Source organism: Tenrec ecaudatus, chromosome 3 (genome assembly GCF_050624435.1).
Source record: "Tenrec ecaudatus isolate mTenEca1 chromosome 3, mTenEca1.hap1, whole genome shotgun sequence".
NCBI classification, from domain to species: Eukaryota; Metazoa; Chordata; class Mammalia; order Afrosoricida; family Tenrecidae; genus Tenrec; species Tenrec ecaudatus.
In genome coordinates, this window is record NC_134532.1 from 128,188,285 (window position 1) to 128,209,500 (window position 21,216).

The 21,216-nt window shown below is 36.4% G+C and overlaps 1 protein-coding gene across 2 annotated transcripts in view; it reads right to left on the reverse strand.

The window, feature by feature from the left end:
* The window catches only part of SMARCAD1 (SNF2 related chromatin remodeling ATPase with DExD box 1), a 94,747-nt gene that overhangs the window by 23,651 nt on the left and 49,880 nt on the right, over window positions 1–21,216 (reverse strand). For both annotated transcript variants that reach the window (XM_075544015.1, XM_075544014.1), the window contains exons 8-11: window positions 20,631–20,712; window positions 18,647–19,038; window positions 6,995–7,194; window positions 1,011–1,101 (exon numbers count right to left, since the gene is read on the reverse strand). In XM_075544015.1, coding sequence (XP_075400130.1) covers window positions 1,011–1,101; window positions 6,995–7,194; window positions 18,647–19,038; window positions 20,631–20,712 — 765 coding nt within the window. The remainder of the gene's footprint in view (window positions 1–1,010; window positions 1,102–6,994; window positions 7,195–18,646; window positions 19,039–20,630; window positions 20,713–21,216) is intronic.

The window sequence follows — 21,216 nt, forward strand, 5'->3', positions numbered from 1 at the left end:
ATCCATTTTTTTTAAAAATGCCAAACCTCAGTACAGCTTGGGCTTCTTCCTTCAACACTATTGGTCAGCCAATTCTTTGTGGTACAGCGACTGTGTATATTCCTCCTGTCTTTGGATGATTACTGAATCATTCAAAATTTTGTCTATAGAATCCTTCAATACTGCAAAAAGTTATCATAATAAATTAAAATTTAAAAGTCAGCTACAGAAAAGTACATCCAATGAAATCTCATTTAATATTTCAAAGGCCAAGTGGCAATGGCATCTATCTTCCCCCAATTGTGCCTACTTAATTCATGTTCTTTTATATCTCAAGAGACTGAGTTAAGACATCGCCTAGGCTAAGACGCATATTTTGGTGGGGAACACTATTGATCCCTACAGCGTACAAACTGAGAGTCAGCAGTAGCACAGTTTTCACGTAGTGGACGATGCTGAGCATTCCTAATGACCAGTCAACAAGTCAACACCACATTCACTGCCACACAGTTGAATCCAAATCACAGCAACTCCACGGAACAGAGTAGAACTACCGCTGCGGGTTTCTGAGGCTGTCCATCTTTACAGGACTAGAAGCTTTGATTTTTTTTTTCCTGTGAAGCAGCTGGGAGTTTCGAGCAGCTGACCTATGTATTGTCCAACGCATAACCCACTGCGCTACCAAGGCACCTATTCTAAGTCGCAGAAAGTCGATTCCAAACATGCAGAGAGAAAAAAACAACCCAGTGTACACCCAAACAGAACTTCAAGCAAGTGAAAGGATTATGATTGATGTTGACATTTGCTTTATAGTTTTATGTTTTGTGTATATTTTAAATACATATACTTACTAATTTGATAACTAGCATGCCATAAGAGGCTAAAAGGAAGGCAATAGAAAAGATTAACTGTAACTATACTTAAGGGAGAACAGTAAATTCAATGGCAAAAATTTTGTTTTTAAGAACAGGGATGGTAAATCTGAAATATCTTTTAATGAAATATCAAATCACAGAAAGAGTACTACTCACCATTTCATCAGCCAAAATGCCATTAAGTCCATGTTTATGTACCAACGCCAACCAATTCAAACCAACCTTCTGATACGGCTTGAGTGACAAACTGATAAAGAATGATCAAATATTATAGTTTTATTCTTCTATTGGTTTTCTGACGTGAGATTTACATTTATAATACACACAAAAACTGTAATACCTGGGTTTGGCCTCACCTTTAACTTAACTGTTACAAGTTAGTTGCATCTACTTAAGGAAATGACCCACTGAGAAGAAAATGTTCTAAAATATTATGGTAATGACTGTACAACTCTTTACAGGATTTAACTATTAAATTGTATAATATGCAGATGATGTGCCAATAAATTGTTTAAAAATAAAGAATCCAGAGACCCAGGGGCACCAATGGACGCACAGAGACCTGAGGGCAGAAGTCTGTAACCACCTACCTATGGTGTTCATCTTCCTAGAGAGTAGAAGACTCATTGTTTACAAATAGAAATAAATCAATACTATAAAGTAAAAGAATAAAACAAAAATAAAGGACCCCAAAACATATTCTTTGCTCTTCTTTTAATCTAAACCTTTACCCTGAATTCATTGATTTCTTCTAGCAATAAGAATTACCAAAGCTATCATTTTCAAATACGTTCATAATGTAATGCTACTAATTCTATACATGATCAGAAAATTAACAATTATAACAAATTACTAAGCATATAAAATGAAACCCTGAGTCAGAACTCAACAGACTGCCTTGTTTAGCAGGTTTCCCAAGTTTTCTGCCATTCCAGAGTGCATTCTTACCACTTTTCTATCACTGTCTAATGGAAATTACTTGCCAAAATACATGCTTGTTGCTTTGTTGTTAGCCCTCAAATTGACTCAGTGACTTCATGTGACACAGAGCAAAACTACCTCAAAGCATGTTCTTGGCTGTAATCTTTCTGGACATAGTTTGCTTTCTTGGTATACTGCTTCTCTGGATTTGAAGACCAACTTTTAAATTAGCAGCCTATTACCAAGTGCTTCCAATATCCCGACTCCCTAAGGCCATAGACACACTCAAATCCGGGTCTGCATTGATATAGAGAGCCAGTATCTAAATCCAGGTCTGTTTCACAGCTCAGCCCTTGACTACTACATAGCAAAAAAGAAAAAAATTCTCTTTTTCTACACCCACATTGTAGTCAAAACTGAGTTCTTCATTATTTTTCTAAGTAATTCCCAACACCTGTCATCCCACTTTGGTAAGGTTCACATTTCATGAAAAAACAGAAACATGAAGGTTTCCAAGTAGGTACATTAAGAATGTTCAAGGACCAACAAACCATCACAATGTACAATATACATACAAATAGTCAAGACATGACTTTAATAATTAAAAAATACTATAACTTTTCACCAACACATTTTGAGAAAATGAGTATTTAAAACCACAATCATACAAATCTATAATTAATGTTTTAAAAATACATTTGTATTAATGTGTATTTATATTTACTTTCCATTGGTTTTCCTTATTCAATATTCAACTTTTAGGTACAAATGAGACAATGGGCTTGTGTCAGACCCACCTCAATCCTCAAGGGAACAGTCTTGCTTTTTCAATGCTCTTAAGAGTTCTTGTGCTTCAGACTGACCTGATGCAATCCACTTTTTGATCTCTTCCCTGCTGCTTCCACGATCACTGATTGTAGATCCAAGAAAGATAAAGCCCTAGACAGACTGAGTAATTATGGCGAGAATTCTGATGCATCTCTTTCCTGGTTTCTGGTACATGTCTTTGCAGATTTTAAACCATGCAGTATGCCCTTGTTCTCTCTGAACTGCCTGTTGATCCATGTACAAGTTCCTCATGAGCACAAGGAAGTGTCCTGGAGTTCCCATTCTTCTCAAGGTTCTACACAGCGTATGATGAGTTCTTTAAGCTTAAAGATAAACTGAGCATGCTCTGCCTTTGGCTGTTGTTGTTTAAACTCTGGGTCAATGTGCAAAGGCACATTTCATTACACTGTTTGGCTTTGTCTTCTAGACATACCCTTTGAAATTTTCTACTCAGTTTCTCGACTTCAGAATTTCTCCATTTACGTACATACTCTACGATTATGAGCAAGTTTCAGAGTCTCTTCTGCCATCCACCCACTTTCATCTTTTCTTTCTTTCCTGTTTTCTTAATGATGCTTTGCTTGCTTCAGGAATGCTGGTCTTGATGTCCTCCCACAGCTCGTCAGGTCTTCTACCATTACCATTCAGTGCATCAAATCTGTTCTTGAGACATTCTCAAAATTCAGTTCACGGTCATATTTTGGCTCTGAACTTGTGTTGATTTTCTTCAGTTTTATCCTGAATGTACTATGAGCATTTGATCGTGTCTTCCACAGCCCCTGGTCTGGTTTTAGGGGCTGATACTGAGTTTCTCTATCTTGTCTTCTCAACTGTGTTTCTGTGTGTTCCATCTGGAGAAGTCCACGGGTATAACTGCTTTTTATGTTGTTGAAAAATATATTTTCCATGAATAAGCCATTGTGTTTTGTAAAATCCTACTCTGAAATCTTCAGCTTCAGTTCTACCATCAAGTCATTATTTTCCAACTACTGCACATTCCTCATTGTTTCCAACTTTTACATTCCAATCCCCAATAGTTATCAAAGCATCTTGATCTCATGTTTGTTCAATTTCACACTGAAGACATCGGAAGAATTCCTTGATTTCTTCATAACTAGCTTTTTCTGGCCGGTGCATAAATTTGAATAATAGTTGCATTGATTGGATTTCCTTGAGGGCAAAGAGCTATAATCCCATCACAGACAGAATGGTACTGCATGATGGATTCTGTAATACCCATTTTGACAAAGAATGCAATGCCATTTCTCTTGACTGTGTTATTTCCAGCATAGAAAGACATATGATTTTGATTCAAAATGGTCAACATAAGTCCATTTCAGTTCAATAAGACCTACATACCAATCTCTATTGTTCAATTTCATGTTTTATCACTTCCAATATTCCTAAATTCCTAATTCATACATTTCAAGTTCTCATTGTTAACAGGTTTTTGCAGCCATTTCTCGTTACTTAGAGCTGTGTCCCATCGGGAATTGAAGATCCCACAGCCTCCACTCACACAGGCTTTCCGGACTCATGGTCCAGACATGGGCCACTCCACTCTACTCCAAGCACTCTATTCTAAGTGTCCTCCAACCAGAGAGGACCCATCCTCTGGCACCATCTCTAACAATGTTCTGCTTCAATTCATTAGACCTTCGGTGTCTGACAATGTTTCAAAGCTATGCATAAGGTTTTCAGTAGCTGCTTCCTCTGAAGTGGGGAGCTGAGTCCTTCTTTGTGGTCTGGTCTTAGCCTAGAAGCGCCACGGAAATTGTTCACTTTCGGCGACCCTGGTGGTATGTGAAATACCTGCCAGCTTCCAACGGCAAAGCCACACACCAAGCACCAGAGGAAGACCAACTAATACACAGCGGTGAGATTGTATCTAGAGCAGGAAAAGACAAATTTCCCACACTACTGTTATCTTCACTCCTTACTTACGGACATGACTAGGTTCCAAGTTATCAGGTCATTATATGAAAATGAAGAATGACTACATTAGATCCCAGAATGGATGAAGAGTATATCATTATATCAGAGCCAAATTGCACTATCGTCATTTGCAATAACTGGAAAGCACAGACCAGCCAAGCTGACACCTAACCTTAACCATCCCAGTCCAGATTACTTTCACCTTATACCTCGGTGCTTATTACTGCCAGATGTTCATTGGTAATGTGAAAAGTATTCACAACCCTTTTTATTAAACCAGTGTCATAAATGCAAAATATCAGATAACCAGATATTTGCTAAGTGAAGAACAGGTACATTATCTTTTATTTTAGCAGTTTCTAATTCTGATATTTTAAAATGAGTATTTTCAAACTTATTAGATTTAACACATGTTAGAAATTTTATATTTTCCAGAAATGGTTTGAATTTTAGTGCATATTAAATTTATGGAATGTTTCTTTTACTCTACTTCCTTTATTTCTAATGTTCTTACTTTTCAATGGACATACCATTACAAGAAAAAGAAAGTTAACTTTGCAAGAGTAAACTTTGATATAAAGAAGTTGTTCTGTAAGAGAAAGATTTAAGTGTAATAGTCTTAATTTTCAGGACTAAGAATAGTCTTAAATTTTTAATCTGTGCTAATAAAATCCTTTTACAAGCAAGGAAACTAGTTCCAATGCCTAAATAATAACAAGTAGCCATAAGCCTGGCCGTACACGAAGTAAAAATTGCTTATACAATTCTTACTTGGCTGAAAAAACTGGACCAACAAATTTCACCCCCTAAAAGTGCATTTTTATAAACTCTAAAGGATCTATACACATTTTAGAAGCTGAATGAAGCTTAATCTAAAACTGATGAGCATTTTGGCGGGAAAAATCCAAAATATATTATTTCTCATCTATTAATTATGTCATTAAAAAAATCCTCAGTCCAGTGGAAAGGACAGTTATTACCAGATCAGAAGACATTGTGAATGTGGGTGTAGGAGAGAAAAAATTTAAGTAATGCAATAAAGCACTTGATTTTAAAAACTCCAAATTATGATAAAGGAGACTCAACTGAGTAAGTCTTGTAGAGTGAAGAACTCCCCACATCCAATGCTGGAGAACAAGAAGCAGCAGCTCCAACTACACTTTTAGGAGATGAATTTGCTGACATGGCCATAGTTCTTTCTATGCACAGAGAAAAGAGCTTCTTTGTGGGAACTGCATCACGTTTCCCTACACCATCCCATAGCACCCTAGAAGGGTACAGAAAAGATTGTTGCTTACTATAAAACCAGTAATCATAGCTTGATTTTTAATTATTAATTCATGATCAGGCAAATATGCTCTGATCATTAACTTAGAAAAATATCAGAAATAAATAAAATCATCACTAAAGGTAACTAATTTTGATGATATCTTAGTGCTAATCTTATTGAAGGATCTATCAAAAACACCTTGATGATAGGTATACCAAAATTACTTGATTGTGTTAACTAGTGTGATTTCCATGTTTCTGCCACTAAATACAATCACAGTGATGCATTTTGTACCATTTAAAAAAAGAAAATACTCTCTAGATATTCTGAGTTCCAAAACTACATAAAAATAAATTTTAATGGAAACTCAAACTACTTTCCCTTACCCCGCTTCTAACACCAATAAGGGTTGCCACAATTACAAAATGCCACTTAACATACCCTGGCTGCTTGCCAAGTGGTTGAGCGAAAATAATTTAGTATCTACCTTTTTATCTAAAATCCTCGCAAGGTATTTTACCAAAAAGTAACATTTTGGGGGAAATAAGCATACTTTTATACAGATAATCTACTTAGTGAAATTATCTGCCCTTTCCCTTTCTGATGTGTTCACACAAAAGGATAATTCAAACCTGAAACATTTTAAGAGCCCCCAATAAAATGGTGTATGTACATATCGCATTTCAAAAAAATTTCAACAGAGATTCAGAATATTCTGATTATCCCATTTTACTTGTGATTAAAAGGAGGTTACATTAGGAGAAAATTTTCAAAGTGATGTAATTAAGCAGTTGCCTGCTTTAAAACTCCAAAACATTAAGAGGAAGTTAACACCACCTGTTCAGCTTTTGTGATTACATATAACTTATCAAACAAAGAAGATATAGGGTTTATACACACACCACACATCACACACACACACACACACACACACACATCTTGATCTTGACATACCTGGTGGGGAAAGAAAACAAACAAACAAACAAACAAGCCCAGGAAAAGCAGTGGAAAGACTGACATGCCACTTGTCTGTGCCACTACAGCAGACCTGGGGCACGCACCTCTGCAGACTCTGGTTCTCAGGCCGCTTCTGCACTTCAGTGCCTCAGTTACACTACATGAATAAGCTAAGGAATTTCACACAGCTAAGATGAAATTACAAATAAGTCTGTAAAACAAATGTTACCTTTGGTTTAGAATGGACGGTTGTTCTATGTTCCATCCACCTCCATTTCCAGTGAGCATGGTAACTTGTTTTGTCAATTTATTTGAAATATCTTCACATTTATTCATGAGCCTTATAACCACATCCCTCTCTTGGATCAATGTTTTACAGTTCCATATCAAGTCTTCGGATAGGCCATTCGTTTTGGACATCTTTGTGAACTATGGGATGAAATGAAAGTTGATTTAACCGTTCAAATCCAGTACACAGAACGTCAACACTGTATGGTGGTTTACACTTAGTTAACTGCTGCTACATAACATTGGCTCTTCACTTCATGTCCACATTTGCATTCTCAGATTTCATTTGATATCCCACTGTTGACTCATAGTACGTTAAAATAAAATATATATTTCCCTTTAAAACTGGACAAGCCCATGAACCCGAAGTCCATCTCAGACAATCTAATCAGACAAAGCCTCTGACCGATCCCCTCTAGACACAGGAGAAAGACTAGAGCAGCTTTACCATTACACAGAGATCACGGTAAACTTGATTACGGTAGGTCGAACCATGGTTTATTTATGATAGTTGGTCAGTAAACCTGCCTCTTGACCTAAGCTGAATTTGCTCTAGGATCAAGTATTGCTGGCTTTTTTCACAACAGAAATTTTTTCTCTGGCTTTTAAAATTGTGGGTGGTCTTTTCTTTCTTAACGCTTTGTAAAAGTGACTTAACTATGGAAGTGTATGTTATGTGAATTTTATATCAAGGAAACTACTAAAAGGAACCAAAGTTGTCCAATAGTTACCATGTGTGAAGGAGGAAGAGGTTTTGCTTAAAGCACACTGAGTTTATGGTAGTGGTAGTGAAATAATTTGGAAAAGGCTAACAGAATGGTTGTACAACATGAGGGTAACCAATGGTAATGAATTATACATGTAATGGTTGAATTGGAGAATGTGTTAATCACAATTTAAAAAAACCCTGCTAATAACCAGGAGTACAAGAAGAAAATGTTCTAAAACCAACTGCAGTATTCATTGTACAATTCTCCTATGTGATTGAACTATTGAATTGCAAGCTATATGGAAGATGTGCAAAAGACATGAAACAATTTTTAAAATAAATTATCAAGGGTTCATGAGGGAGGGGGGAAATGAGAAGCTGTTACCAAGGGCTCAAGTAGAAAGAATGTGTTTTGAAAATGATGATGGCAACAAATGTACAAATGTGCTTGACACGATGTATGTATGTATGTATGGATTGTGCTAAGAGTTGTACAGCACCTAATAAAATGATTGTAAATAAATAAATAATAAGTTAGAAACTGGAGTGACCCAACTTCTTGTTTCAGCCCAAATAGCTATTCTCTTATAAGAGGGATGGCTAATGTCTGAAGTAATTATTAGTCTCTCCTATCAAATTAAATTTTTGATTCAAAATCTGAATAACCAAGGGGCCCTGTAGGCTTGGTGAGTGAAGTGCTGGGTGGTTAACCAAAATCTGGCTTATTCATATGTTACCAAAGAATTATTGTGAAATATTATTATTATACAATTATTGTAATCAGAACCCAAGCAGGACTCTATTTGTGTTCCTTTCCATGGTAATTACATATAAAGTACAAACTCCTAAAGCTACCAAGCCTCCAATTATTATCAATTGATAATTTTACTCCTAAACTGAGACTGCCAATGGAAATGTATTATATGAACTAAGTTTATAGTGACCGATTTAATAATGAGCTAAAACTTTTGAGGGGTGGGAGTCAGCGGGGGGGAGGAGGGAGTAACAATATTGCACTTGTATAAATGCTTTATAAGGACCCCTGGTAGTGCAGTGAATTTAGCACTGAGCTGCTAGCCCAACCAAGGAGTCCATTGTGCACACCAGCTGTTCTGTGAGTGAAAGATGTGGTAGTAACTTCCATAACTCTTTAATAGTCTGGAAACCCTCTCCTACATGGTCACGATGAGTCTGAATCAACTTGAGTACAGTGGGCTTGATTTGGCTTGAGTTATACAAGGTTTTGTGTGAAAACTCTGTAATTTTTCTTCCCAAATGCCTCTGCCAATGGTTCCCAGGGACTAGGGTTGGAGGGGAGAAGATGAGAGAGGACCAGGCGTTACTACTTGGGAATACTGAGGTTCTGTTTGGTGTGATAAAAAAAAAATTAAAAATTAATATTGGAGGTGGATGCTTAACATGCTAACTATAAGTAATGTCACTTAAGTATACATTTTTACAGAGTTAAGATGACAATTTTTTCATTACATGTATCTTAAGATATTAAAATATATCTGAATTTAGTTTTCTTTTTTTTTTTAATCATTTTATTAGGGGCTCATACAACTCTTTCCCCCCCACCCCCCCCCGGTCTCACCCGTCTTTTTTTTTTTTTTTTAACAATTTATTGGGGCTGATACAATTCTTTTCACAGTTCACACATATACATACATCAATTGTATAAAGCACATCTGTACAGTCTTTGCCCTAATCATTTTTTTCTCTTTTCTTCTTTTACATTTTATTAGGGACTCAAACAACTCTTACCACAATCCATACATATACATACATCAATTGTATAAAGCACATCCATACATTCCCTGCCCCAATCATTCTCAAGGCATTTGCTCTCCACTTAAGCCCCTTGCATCAGGTCCTCTTTTTATTTTTTTCCCCCTCCCTCCCCATTCCCCCCTCCCTCATATGCCCTTGGTAATTTATACATCGTTATTTTGTCATATCTTGCCCTATCCGGAGTCTCCCTTCCCCCCTTCTCTGCTGTCCCTCTCCCAGGGAAGAGGTCACATGTGGATCCTTGTAATCAGTTCCCCCTTTCCAACCCACTCACCCTCCACTCTCCCAGCATCGTCCCTCACACCCTTGGTCCTGAAGGTATCATCCACCCTGGATTCCCTGTACCTCCAACCCTCATATGTACCAGTGTACAGCCTCTGTCCTACCCAGCCCTGCAAGGTAGAATTCAGATCATGGTAGTTGGGGGGAGGAAGCATCCAGGATCTGGGGGAAAGCTGTGTTCTTTATCGATACTACCTCACACCCTAATTAACCCATCTCCTCTCCTAAACCCCTCTATGATTTAGTTTTCAATAGAAGATACTACCTCATAAGAAAAATACTTACTAAAGTTAGATATTTTTTATCATCTAAATAGTTAAAAATATATTCCAAGAACATTGTAAAAATATTTTTAGAGAAAAATAATAGAAAGTTGTTCAAGAATTAACAACCTTGGAAACTATAAAAAATTCCCTCATTTTGAACGTAATAAATGAAACTAAAATGAGGCTATCTGTTATGATAAAACACACATGGATTTGATTCATGTCATCTTACTTAGCATATTCTTCCCAAGTTACAAGAATCAAATTAGTAATTCTAATGCCCGTGATCATAGTTTTCTAAATTCACAAAGATGCTCCAGCTATAGAAATTCAACACTTACTAACAAGCTATATTAAACTAATGTCCTAAATGTGTAATTTATAATAAATACGTTTTTCACATTTAATCTAAAATACCTTAGTAAGAAATAGAATAGTTCCAAATCAAGCCAATGCAGGATCAAAAGAAAACACATGTTTACTTCACACAATGACAACACAAGTTATTTGTACACTATTACCCTTTTCTAAGACAGCCTTCAGCCAGGGTAGCTGTCTCCTTAAATTTTTATTTTCATAAAGAAAACTCTATATATAAACAGGCCAGATTAAAAAAAATCAGTGCCTATCAAATTTTAAAGAGATTATATTCATTTTAAAACATTTCAAAGTAACCAAACATACATAGGTTAAAAAAAAATCCCATTCATTCTACTGTGGTATGTGTGTGTCTTAGAGAAAAATCAACAAAATCATGAAGAAAAAACCCCTACCATATACTATGTATGTCTTTTAGGTAACTTTATAGCCTTTAATTCACAAAATCAGTTAATATTCTTAACAATTCCACAGTTAAAAAAATCCCTGCCACTGAGTTGCTCCTGGCTCACAACAACTCCTGCAAGGTCTCTGACATCACACATTTTCACAGGAGCAGGAGAGCTTCATCTTTCTACCAAGGAGTGATCAGTGGATTCGAACTTAGTAATTAGTAGTCCAACCTCTACCTAATAGTGCCATCAGGGCTCCTCCAGATCTTCACAGTATTCTGCTTTTATTCCATTTCAGCCAGAGGTATTCTCTACTGAGACTTACTCAGTTGATGAAAGAACGAATTTGAGGGAACCAATTACAAGGATCTAGATATAACCTCCTCCCTGGGGGATGGACAACAGAAAAGTGGGTGAAGGGAGATGTCAGACAGTGTAAGATATGACAAAATAATAATTTATAAATTATCAAGGGTTCGGGAAGGAGGGAGGGAAAAATGAGGAGCTGATAGCCAGGGCTCAAGTAGAAAGTAAATGTTTTGAGAATGATGATGGTAACAAATGTAAAAATGTGCTTGACACAATGGATGGATGGATGGGTTGTGATAAGAGTTGTACAAGCCCCCAATTGATTGAATAAAAAAAGAGAAAGAAAAAATTTGAGGAAGTATGCTTCTGGGTATATTTAATTTGAAGTACTGTCAAAGTCTGATGAGGAGAGGACCAATGAGCAGTCAAATAAACAGATCTAGAACTTTGGGAAGCGATATATGTTAAAGAAGTCTGCATAGGTGGCAATTAAAAGCAGAGGTGTTGTCGAAGTTACTTCAGGAAAAGCACACAGAACTAGATCAGAAGACGAGAACAGAATCCTGAAGAATACTGACACTGAAAAGAAATTTTGCACATTGTAAATGATTAATGTAACGGATGGAATGTTTTATCTTGAATTTGAATTGGCGAAAGTTATGTGAAAGATATATGTACAGCAACAACAACCAGAAGAGACTTATACTAAGTCTGTTTATATGCCAGTAACAATCTTCTTTCTTTCCTTGGATGGTTAGGGTTAGGGGCATGGTATCATGGGGCACCCTTGTTCTTTCTGCTTCTGTCCAATCTCCCAGTCCCCTGTGACGTGTACATTTTTAAAGTACACTTTCCATCCAAGGCACAAAGCAACCATCCAAGGCACAAAGACTGGTTTCTATTTGTCTGGAGCACACAAAAGAGGCAGAAGTCATACTTAGAAGAAATGGAATTTTTTAATTGCCTCCACGTACGAGCAACTACCTTCTTTGCTATGAAGCCACACGGTCTGCTAGATGGTACCCGGCTACCATTACGGAATGTTCTGATCAGACATCCTACAGAGGAATCCTGATCAAAAGGAAGGAAATGCAGAACAGAACTAGAACCAAGTAGATGAATCCCTAAAACTTGTCTAGACTTTAAACTAAAAATAAACCCCAAGTCTTCTTAAAACCAAACAACAGTTTAGTTTAACTACTAAAAAAACTTTACCTTGAATAATGTGTTCACTTGAAGATATATCAGTAGATCAAATTAACAGAAATTTCAAAATTGAGGTAAAAAAACAAACATAGGAAGCAGTTTCTTTAAGTCACTAGGGGAAGAATAATTCAGAAAAGGGGAGAATAGTTGTGCGACTTTAAAAACATAACCAATGCCGCCAAAGTGTACACGTGCAGGAAACAGTCAATCAGTGCACGTCCTACTGCATTTCTCTGCCACACTGAAAAAGAAGACACACTCACGTCAAGACTGTGAAAGAGTAATACAGCCAAGTATTTAATGAAGATGTTCCTGCGCTTGTGTGGATGCTTGCTGATAAGTAGTCACTGGCCGAATAGACTGCCTGTACTCCTCGAGAGCCAGGAAAGAAAGTGAAGTCTGCACAAGAGGAGTTCTCGCCATGCAGCTCCCACGCTGTCATTTCCAAAAGGAGCATCGGACTAAATGAACAGGCCCGCAATGCAGTAAAACATACGGATTCCTCCAAAAAACAGCTTCAAGTTTCACATTTTTTCTTAGTAAGAATGATACTAATATTGAGATGTTTTCAAAAGTTGTATTATATAACAGATTATTCATGGGAAATTCACATGTTATGACATGATATGTAATGATCAAATTTCTATTGTCTGCTTCCAAACAGATTCCTGAAGCAAAAGACTTCTGTCATATCTGAATTTTCCAAGAGATGAAGAAGTTACAAAATGATGGTCCCAAATTTACTTAAACTGTTTCGTCTTTTTACCTAGCTTTTAAAAAACATAAACTGGCCAGTCATTCTGCTATCACAAGAACGGTTTTTAAAAAAAGAAGGGGCAACCAAATCATTATTCAGAGAACTGGTAATAAATAGAAAGAACTGAGCACATATTCTGAATTTTGTACATGAATAATAGAAACACTGAGAGTGAAAATGTGGGAGTGTTCTTTTCCTATATAGTTCTTTTTATAGACAGGGAAGTAGTAATGAGAATTAGGATATTAATTTTGTAACCCTTAGTAACTTAGAAATCCATTCTTTAGGATTTGTTTATTATTTAAATAAAAGTTCCTGTACAATGCTTCAAGGATCACTGGAAAACTTAAAGGTCAGCAGTTCAAACACAACAGGTGCTATATGTAGGTAAGATGGGACAGTTGAGTATCAAAAAAGAAAAAATGTTTTACAGTCTTAACTCTAATAGGGCAGTTCTACACCATATTTTACACTCAAAATCCACATGAACAAACTCTAAAAAACTGTAAAGTATTTCTTCTACTCTGTCACACAAAGCGCCACTATGCCCTGAATTTGACTGGATGGTACCCAACAGAAGCATTTCCAGTCATAAGTCTAGTAAATAACTCAAGAGGAGGAATGAGAAAGACAAAACGTTGATCCAGAGAAGGGTGATTAAATATGAGTAGAACTGCCACCATATTACTAGTTTCTGAAGACAAACATCATTTAATAATACGGTTACTGAGCTTCATTCCCACCCCGCCCTCCCCCCAAAAGTGTGGAAATATAAAATCTCTTTTAAATGCAGGCTCTACTTGCAAACAAAGATGCTAAAGAGCACATAAAATATGCTCCTGCTTATACTCACATGGCTCTGCTGGTAGAGTGGGTGCATGTCGGGCTGCGATCCGCACGGTCAGCAGTTTGAAAGCACCAACAGCTCTGAGGGGGAGACTGGGCTTTCTACTCCCACAAATAGAAGCACAGAGGGAGTTTGCTACGAATCAGCATTGACTCGATGGCAACGGGTTTGGTTTTTGGAGTTTTATACTCATATAATATAAACATACAAATATGTCTGAATAAATGGTGCTCAAATAAATCTTAAGCTGTGAATACCTTAGTATAATTTTGGGTGATCTTTACTTTCTTTGTTCTTGCATGCACTGTTTAAATTTTAGACAATTAAAAAATAATAAAGCTATTGAGGGATGGGGCAAGAAAAGAAAGAAAATCAACACCTACTTGTTGAATAATAATGTGAACAAAAAGAAGACCTTCAATATGGCATTGATTACTATCTCTTTAATTAGAAACTACAGTATTTCTCTAGAGATTTTTAAAAAATAGCAACTGAAGTACCTCTCTTTTGCCACACTGTGTCACTCTTACTATGCAAATATAGATGTTTAAATGGAGCTAGATAGGATTGGGGGTGGTATTTATTTCCAGGAGAAAGACTTTCTACTCCTATAAGAGAGTTTCCTTTCAGCAAACCGCACGGCAGTTCTATCTGTCCTACAGAGTCACTATGATTAAAAATCAGCTCGCTGGCAGTTGAGTTTGGCTTTGGGGAGAAATTTTTAAAGAGCCGATTCGATCCTCAAACGACATACACTCCATGTAGCATGCTTCTTGAGAGGTGAGCGCTCCGGTCTTCTTTATGGCTATAAATGCCTGGCTCGTGACTGTGTCCCACTGAGTTGACTCCCACTCCAAGTGGCCATACAGCACAACAGAACCATTCCACGGGACTGCCGGGCGGTAATCTTGATGAAAGCATCTTGTCCAAACTTTCTCCCTCAAACCACTGGTGAGTCCAAACCACGGGCCTCCAGTTAGTCACCAAGTGCTTACCTACTGTACTACCAGGCCTCCTTACACAGCCGGCAGCAGTCTGCAGAGTACACACACAGTAAGCCAGAGGTCATGAAAATCACTATTAGTTGGCCGCGGGACAAAGACAGGGCTTTCCATGCCCGTAGAGAGGGACAATCTCAGAAACCCACAGAGGGCAGTTTTACTTTGTCCTTATAGGGTTGCTATGAGTTAGAACTGACTTGATGGCAGTGAGTTCTTATTAGTTGGCATAGACCTGACAGCAATGAGCAATTGTTTCACAGGCAAAACTGATGTAAATATTAAGGAAGCAGACACGCATATCAAAAGCTTTTAGGTTGAGGTAGTCATAAATTAGGAGCCCTGGTGGTGCTGTGGGTTAGTGAACTGCGAACAGCAAGCTGGTGGTTCAAACCTACAAGAAGCATGAGATTATCTGTTCCCTTAAAAAGCTTACAGCCTCAGAAACTCTATAGGGTTGCAATAAAACAAAAGCAACTCAATGAAAAAGGGTATTCATAAATTGAATTATTCACACATCTTGCATGCCTCTGTATAAACACACTACTATTTTGATTAAAGTGCATGGGTGCAATGTAGTAAGATCAATACGGACATAGGAGGGACCCTTAAAAAGTTCACTGAACTATCCCACTACCTTTCCATTCCATTTCCCCAGAGACTTTTTAAAGTCTCTACATACTATCTCCTACCTTACTTTCCAAAAGTCTAAGGGGAAAAAAAAATCAGTAAGTAGTTGTAGAACTGATGTGATCACAGAATTTTCATTAAACATTGCAATATTACCATACTAGGAACACAGATTTTAAAATTAAAAGCATTCCTGATGTCCTTTATTTCCAAAGTCGACCTGATTTAATGATAAGGTTACTCACAAAGAGAACCTACTTCACAGCTGTTATGCAGGAAAATTATCGGCAAACAGCAATATTAAAAAAATTTAACATGCAATATTCAAGTTTTATTCCAATAGAAAATTGCAAACACAAATAACCTCATTTAATATTTTAAATGTTTCTATTAAAAATCAAAATCAATTTCTTCATGTAAACTGAGGATGACTACATTTTAGATGAGGAAAAAAAGTACTTCCAAGCAAAAAAAAATCTTAACGGTTAAGTGTGAAATCCCCTGATCTAAACATTATAATCAGATAATTCTAAGTAACTGATGTTCTTTTATCTTAAACCAACACTAGTGATATGCAATGGTTTACTTAGAACAGCATTCTCCTTATTTAATTTTCACAGTGAAATTACTTTTATTAAAAAAAGAACAAAATACTAATGATTATATTAGTAATCATTACATCTTGGTTGAAGAAACTTCAGTTTTAGCAAAAATCATAAAATGTGTGTGTGCATTTATAAATTAAACAAGTATTTATAAATTTTAAAGTTCTGTGAAATCCCCAATGCTGAAGATAATTAAGCTTTGATAATAACTTCAAGAGTTTACTAGATGTTTGCAAGCTGTGTACGACTTGTGATTTTTGTTAAAGTATGACTGAGTAAGGTAATTTACTCTCAGCTAATTCTCACAGGGTTGCAAATACACAGCAGCTATGACAACAAAAATCAAATGCTTTAGGTTTTGTTTATTTTGAAAGTTCCTTGTATACATGTATCAACTCTCAGTGAATAATAAGAATGGAGTAAATAATATAGCTTTTTATTAAAAAAAAGATTTTTCTTTTAATTCACTGCTACCAAGTTGCGCTAAGCCAGTTAGTAAAAATTCCAGTTACTAAAAGCACGTATTAAAATTTTTAAGCAATTTAAAATTGAAAGCTTATATATTTACTAGTTTATTTTAGCTCTTCATTAAAAAAGGCCCCTCATCATTTACTGACTTTGCTGAAGATAGCAAAGCATTGTTTTCATTGAACTCAAGCAGTTAAGTTTGCGTTTGTGATAGTTTTCAACTCTGTTAAAGTACACTAGACAGTCACATGTTTTGCTAAAGAGTGATTGAGAAAACAAAGAATATAGTCTTTGTGTCCAACTCCTGAGAAGGGGACAAGATGCTATGGTAGGCACAAATACATATTATACAAATTCATGTCAAGGCTAATTTTTATTATGCCAATTAATTAGTAAGGGAAATAAGCTTTCCATATGTTAAGTTGCTGAATATTTTTAAAGCACCTGGCACATATACCTGTGGCAAAATTGTATAATTTACTTTTACTCTAAGATATTTGGGCAAGTAGTTACAGTGACTGAAAAAACATGGATGCCGATAATTGCATTCCTTATTAAATAAATTAAAATCCCAACATGCCCAAGCAATCCAACCCTGCAAAAACATAGGGGAACATTAATGATTGCCTTGAGAAAAAAAAAAGAAAGAAAGAACTAACAAGAAAGCCCTTCAGCACATACTTCAATAAATAAATCACTCAGGCAAAGCCAAACAAGTCTCGAAAGGACCTGCTTGACAGATGTTCTCGGAAAAAGCAAAGGCTTCAGGCAAAAACCCTGTGTGTATGTGTGTGTGTGTGTGTGTGTGTGCGCGCGCACGCTACAAAATACTAGCAGCGCGGTTTCTATATTTTTTAATATTTTAATTTTCTTAAGAATGTTTTCTACAACCATTGTTCAAGGACCCTGCCCTTCTGCCACTGGAAGACATTTACCAAGGGTACTACACACTCACAAAGATCGGACAGAAAGTATCCAATTAACCACAAAAGAAACTCTGCTTTGTAACTTTGTACTTCAATAAAGTACAAAGAATTGCTTTATCTTCTAAACCTTTCAAAAACATCCATATTGCTTTCACAGCAAGGCCTTTATACAATTCAAGGCGCACCAGGGTAGTCCCAAGAAAGTCAAAGCAACAATTTAAAAGACAAGAGTTCTTCTATTTCCCTGAATAATTATCACTTGATGCTTACTGACATTTAGAAAGATTGAAAGCACAGGTATTTTGGATAAAAAAACTTGCTTATAGTAAATCAAATTCCAAAAAAAGTGTACTTACCAGGGCGCATGCCTCCCTTCACCTAACGCTTGATTTCTACGCTTCCAAACACTTTTCTAGCTTTCCAATGAAAAATGCTACAGCCAGCACACTCCAGAAAATGGCCACGTTGTTTAACAAAGACAAACACGTTAAGAGACTGAGCTGTCACTTTTAAAAGAAACATAAAATCAACAATCACTTCTTTCGTGATGAAACTTCAAACACTTAGGCTGGCACTTTCAATCATGGCGCTTCCCTGGTCGTGCCTATTGCTCTTCGGGTAGCTGCAGTAAGATCGCTGCCACATTCTTGCTTTCTGCATGGTGCCTCAGCAGTAACCGATCAGAACAGGCTAGCAAACAACTGCTTCCTAAAAGGAAGCGCAATTTCTTCTTCTGCAGTGAAATGAACCAAGTTTCATGCAAAAGACTGAGTGACAGTATTCCCAGCCAATCAGCTAGGGGTTTTTTCAGGAAAATCACCCCTTAATTCATTCAAAATTAGGTCATATGACACTATTTGAAATACTATTGGCTTACAATGAAAGTACTGTTTGACTCTACTCCGCATAAGGCCACCCATCTATGCTTCTCTGGACGGAAGACACCTTGCCTATAAACGGTACTGGGAATTAAACACACACACACACACAGAAGGGGAGGGGGGCAGAGAGAGAATGTAGCCTTACCAGAGCTTCCCAACTATTAAAGGGCCGGAGTTCTGTTATCTTCTGAGCCTTTTTCTGAGAACACTGAGGAATCAAAGTAAGTTCACCAATTGAGGCATCTTGAAGGAAATGAAGGATTTTGCCTTTATAGCCATCCTCCATCACTTCTTCACCACTGCTATAGTCCTCATCAAGAGAGCTACCGACATCAGAACCTGAGTCATATTCAGAGTCATCAGTAACTCTCTTAGGATTGAATACATTTTTTTTACGTTTCTTGTTGAACCCATTTTGTGCTTTCATGGAAAATTTCTGTTTCAGTTTTGGTTTAGTTGTATTTTTAGGGCAATTCTGATTCCTTGAGGAAACTTCTTTTCCATTTGGGACCTCATTTTGTGAAGCAAAGTGTATATCTGTGTACAAAGAAAGATAAAAACTTAAATTAGAAATAGGTAAACTACATACAAAGACCTAAGGCTTCAAATAAGTGTTTAAATATTTTCCTCTTCTTAATGCAGAAGAAACAGTTGTAATTTATTGTTAAATCTTGATATACTTTAAGGAGATACAAAAGCAGAATTTATAATTCTAAAATACTGTACATATTCGAGTATAAGCTGACCCGATTACTAGCGGAGGCATCTAATTTTACCTCAAAAACTGCATTTAAAATGTGCTAGAAAACTCAGCTTAAACACAAGTATATACGGTAAGTATAAGTAATGAGTTTTAAAGGCAGATTATATAAAAATAATTAAAAACAAAGTTCAATTTTCTTAAGTCCTGAGAACATAATTGACAGCTATTGTACATCCCTAAGTTGACCAGTTTCTATGCCGCAGCCCCTTGTGAAACAGCAAATCATGTCCGCCTACGGAGAGCTTTACAAGTGAAAACACCACTTCAACCACCTGCATTAATTCATTGCTTTTATATTATTTTATCACCACTTCTTCCACTTTTCTAAGATCAGTTTTCTATGAAAAAGTATTTAAATATACACTATCAAAAAGCAATAAGCATTTACCATCAGTGAATCTATCATTAATCGAGAATGTTTCATTGAATTTTAAAGTGCCTATGATTGAAGGCATACTATTATTTCATAAAACACATTCTTATTACTTGAAATTTTTAAATTGTTTTTCTAATTCTTTTAGAGTGAGGCATATATCATCATTTATATATTCTTATCCATACTTAAGAAATTAAAGCAAAAGGAACCTTGGAATTTCTTTACCTCCATAGCCTATGTCTCCTGAACCAGTAATTTTGGGCACTGAGAATTGGTAACATTGGTGGCTTTCTCATTGTTGTCTGTGCCATCTAGAGCGTTTCTTAGAAGAATCCATCAAGGAAATCTCAAAGGTACTGTGCTAGACTTTTAAGCTGGCTTTGCAACTATGAAGAGCTAATCTACTTAGTGCTTGCCCAATGTGTCACTAAACATACGAGGAGGTTTCAAAGCATTGGTGGAAAAATACTACTGTTTTTTTTCATTTGTATTTTTCCACAAACATTCTAGAGCCCCTTCACATGGGATTCTACTCCTCACGTTCAGAGTATCCTGCTCTGGGCTCACGGACTTTCATGCTGATGACATCCACTTGACCACATTTTGGTGCTGGTACTTTTCTCATCCACTGTACTAAAGTGAATGCAGGCACCAGGACTGGAAGATCCATCCTGCTAAAAGAGCTGTTCACATGTAAAATATTTCACTTATACCTGTTAACATGTTAGCTTAAAAGTAGGCTTAGGCTTTTTCTGAGTAGGCTCGGGAAAAGTTGACCAAATAGAAAAAGACACTCATTTATTGTTTTGCTTCACATTACCATAATAAACAGGATAAAACATTTAGAAACTAGCCATTTAAAAAATTAATCAATCCCGGTGTCTTTTATAATAATTTCTCTAACTACTAGTAGGTTTCACTGTTTTCTACAATACACAACATAAAATGTAGACTATATTTTATATAAGCAGACTCAACATAGTCAATTACCTTGGTCTTCTGCAAATACCTTTAAAGATTCTAAAGCTTCTGTGTACATCCATTCATGTTCCTTAAGTACTTCTCGTAGTTCCTAGAAATAAGTCATTAATTTTTGTTTTAAAAAAGTCAAATAGAATCTTACAGAAATAAAATTTTAATATTCTATAAGAAATAAGTTAATCCCCTGAAAATATAGGTTAAATGTGGTAATTTTACACTTCTTTCTTGGTTTATTACACTTGATTTATACATGCTTTGAATATATAAAGGGATACTCGAACAAACCTGGTATTTTTCCCCATAAGCTATGTATTTAATTCTTTTTACAACACCTTATCACCTTCAAAGTACTCTTCATTACTTAATACGTTTGTCAAATCTGCGATTCTAGTCTTGGAAGCATTCTTCCAGCTCATCTGTTTGGATGGCTGACAGAACCTCCCTCATTTATTTCTTCACATCTTCTACGTTGTCAAATAACTGTCCTTTCATGCCCCTTTTCATTCCCAGAAACAAAAAAGAAGCTGCACGGAGCAAAGTCAGGTGAGTAAGGTGCATGGAGCAAGAGAGGCTTGCTGTTTTTATGCTAAAAGGT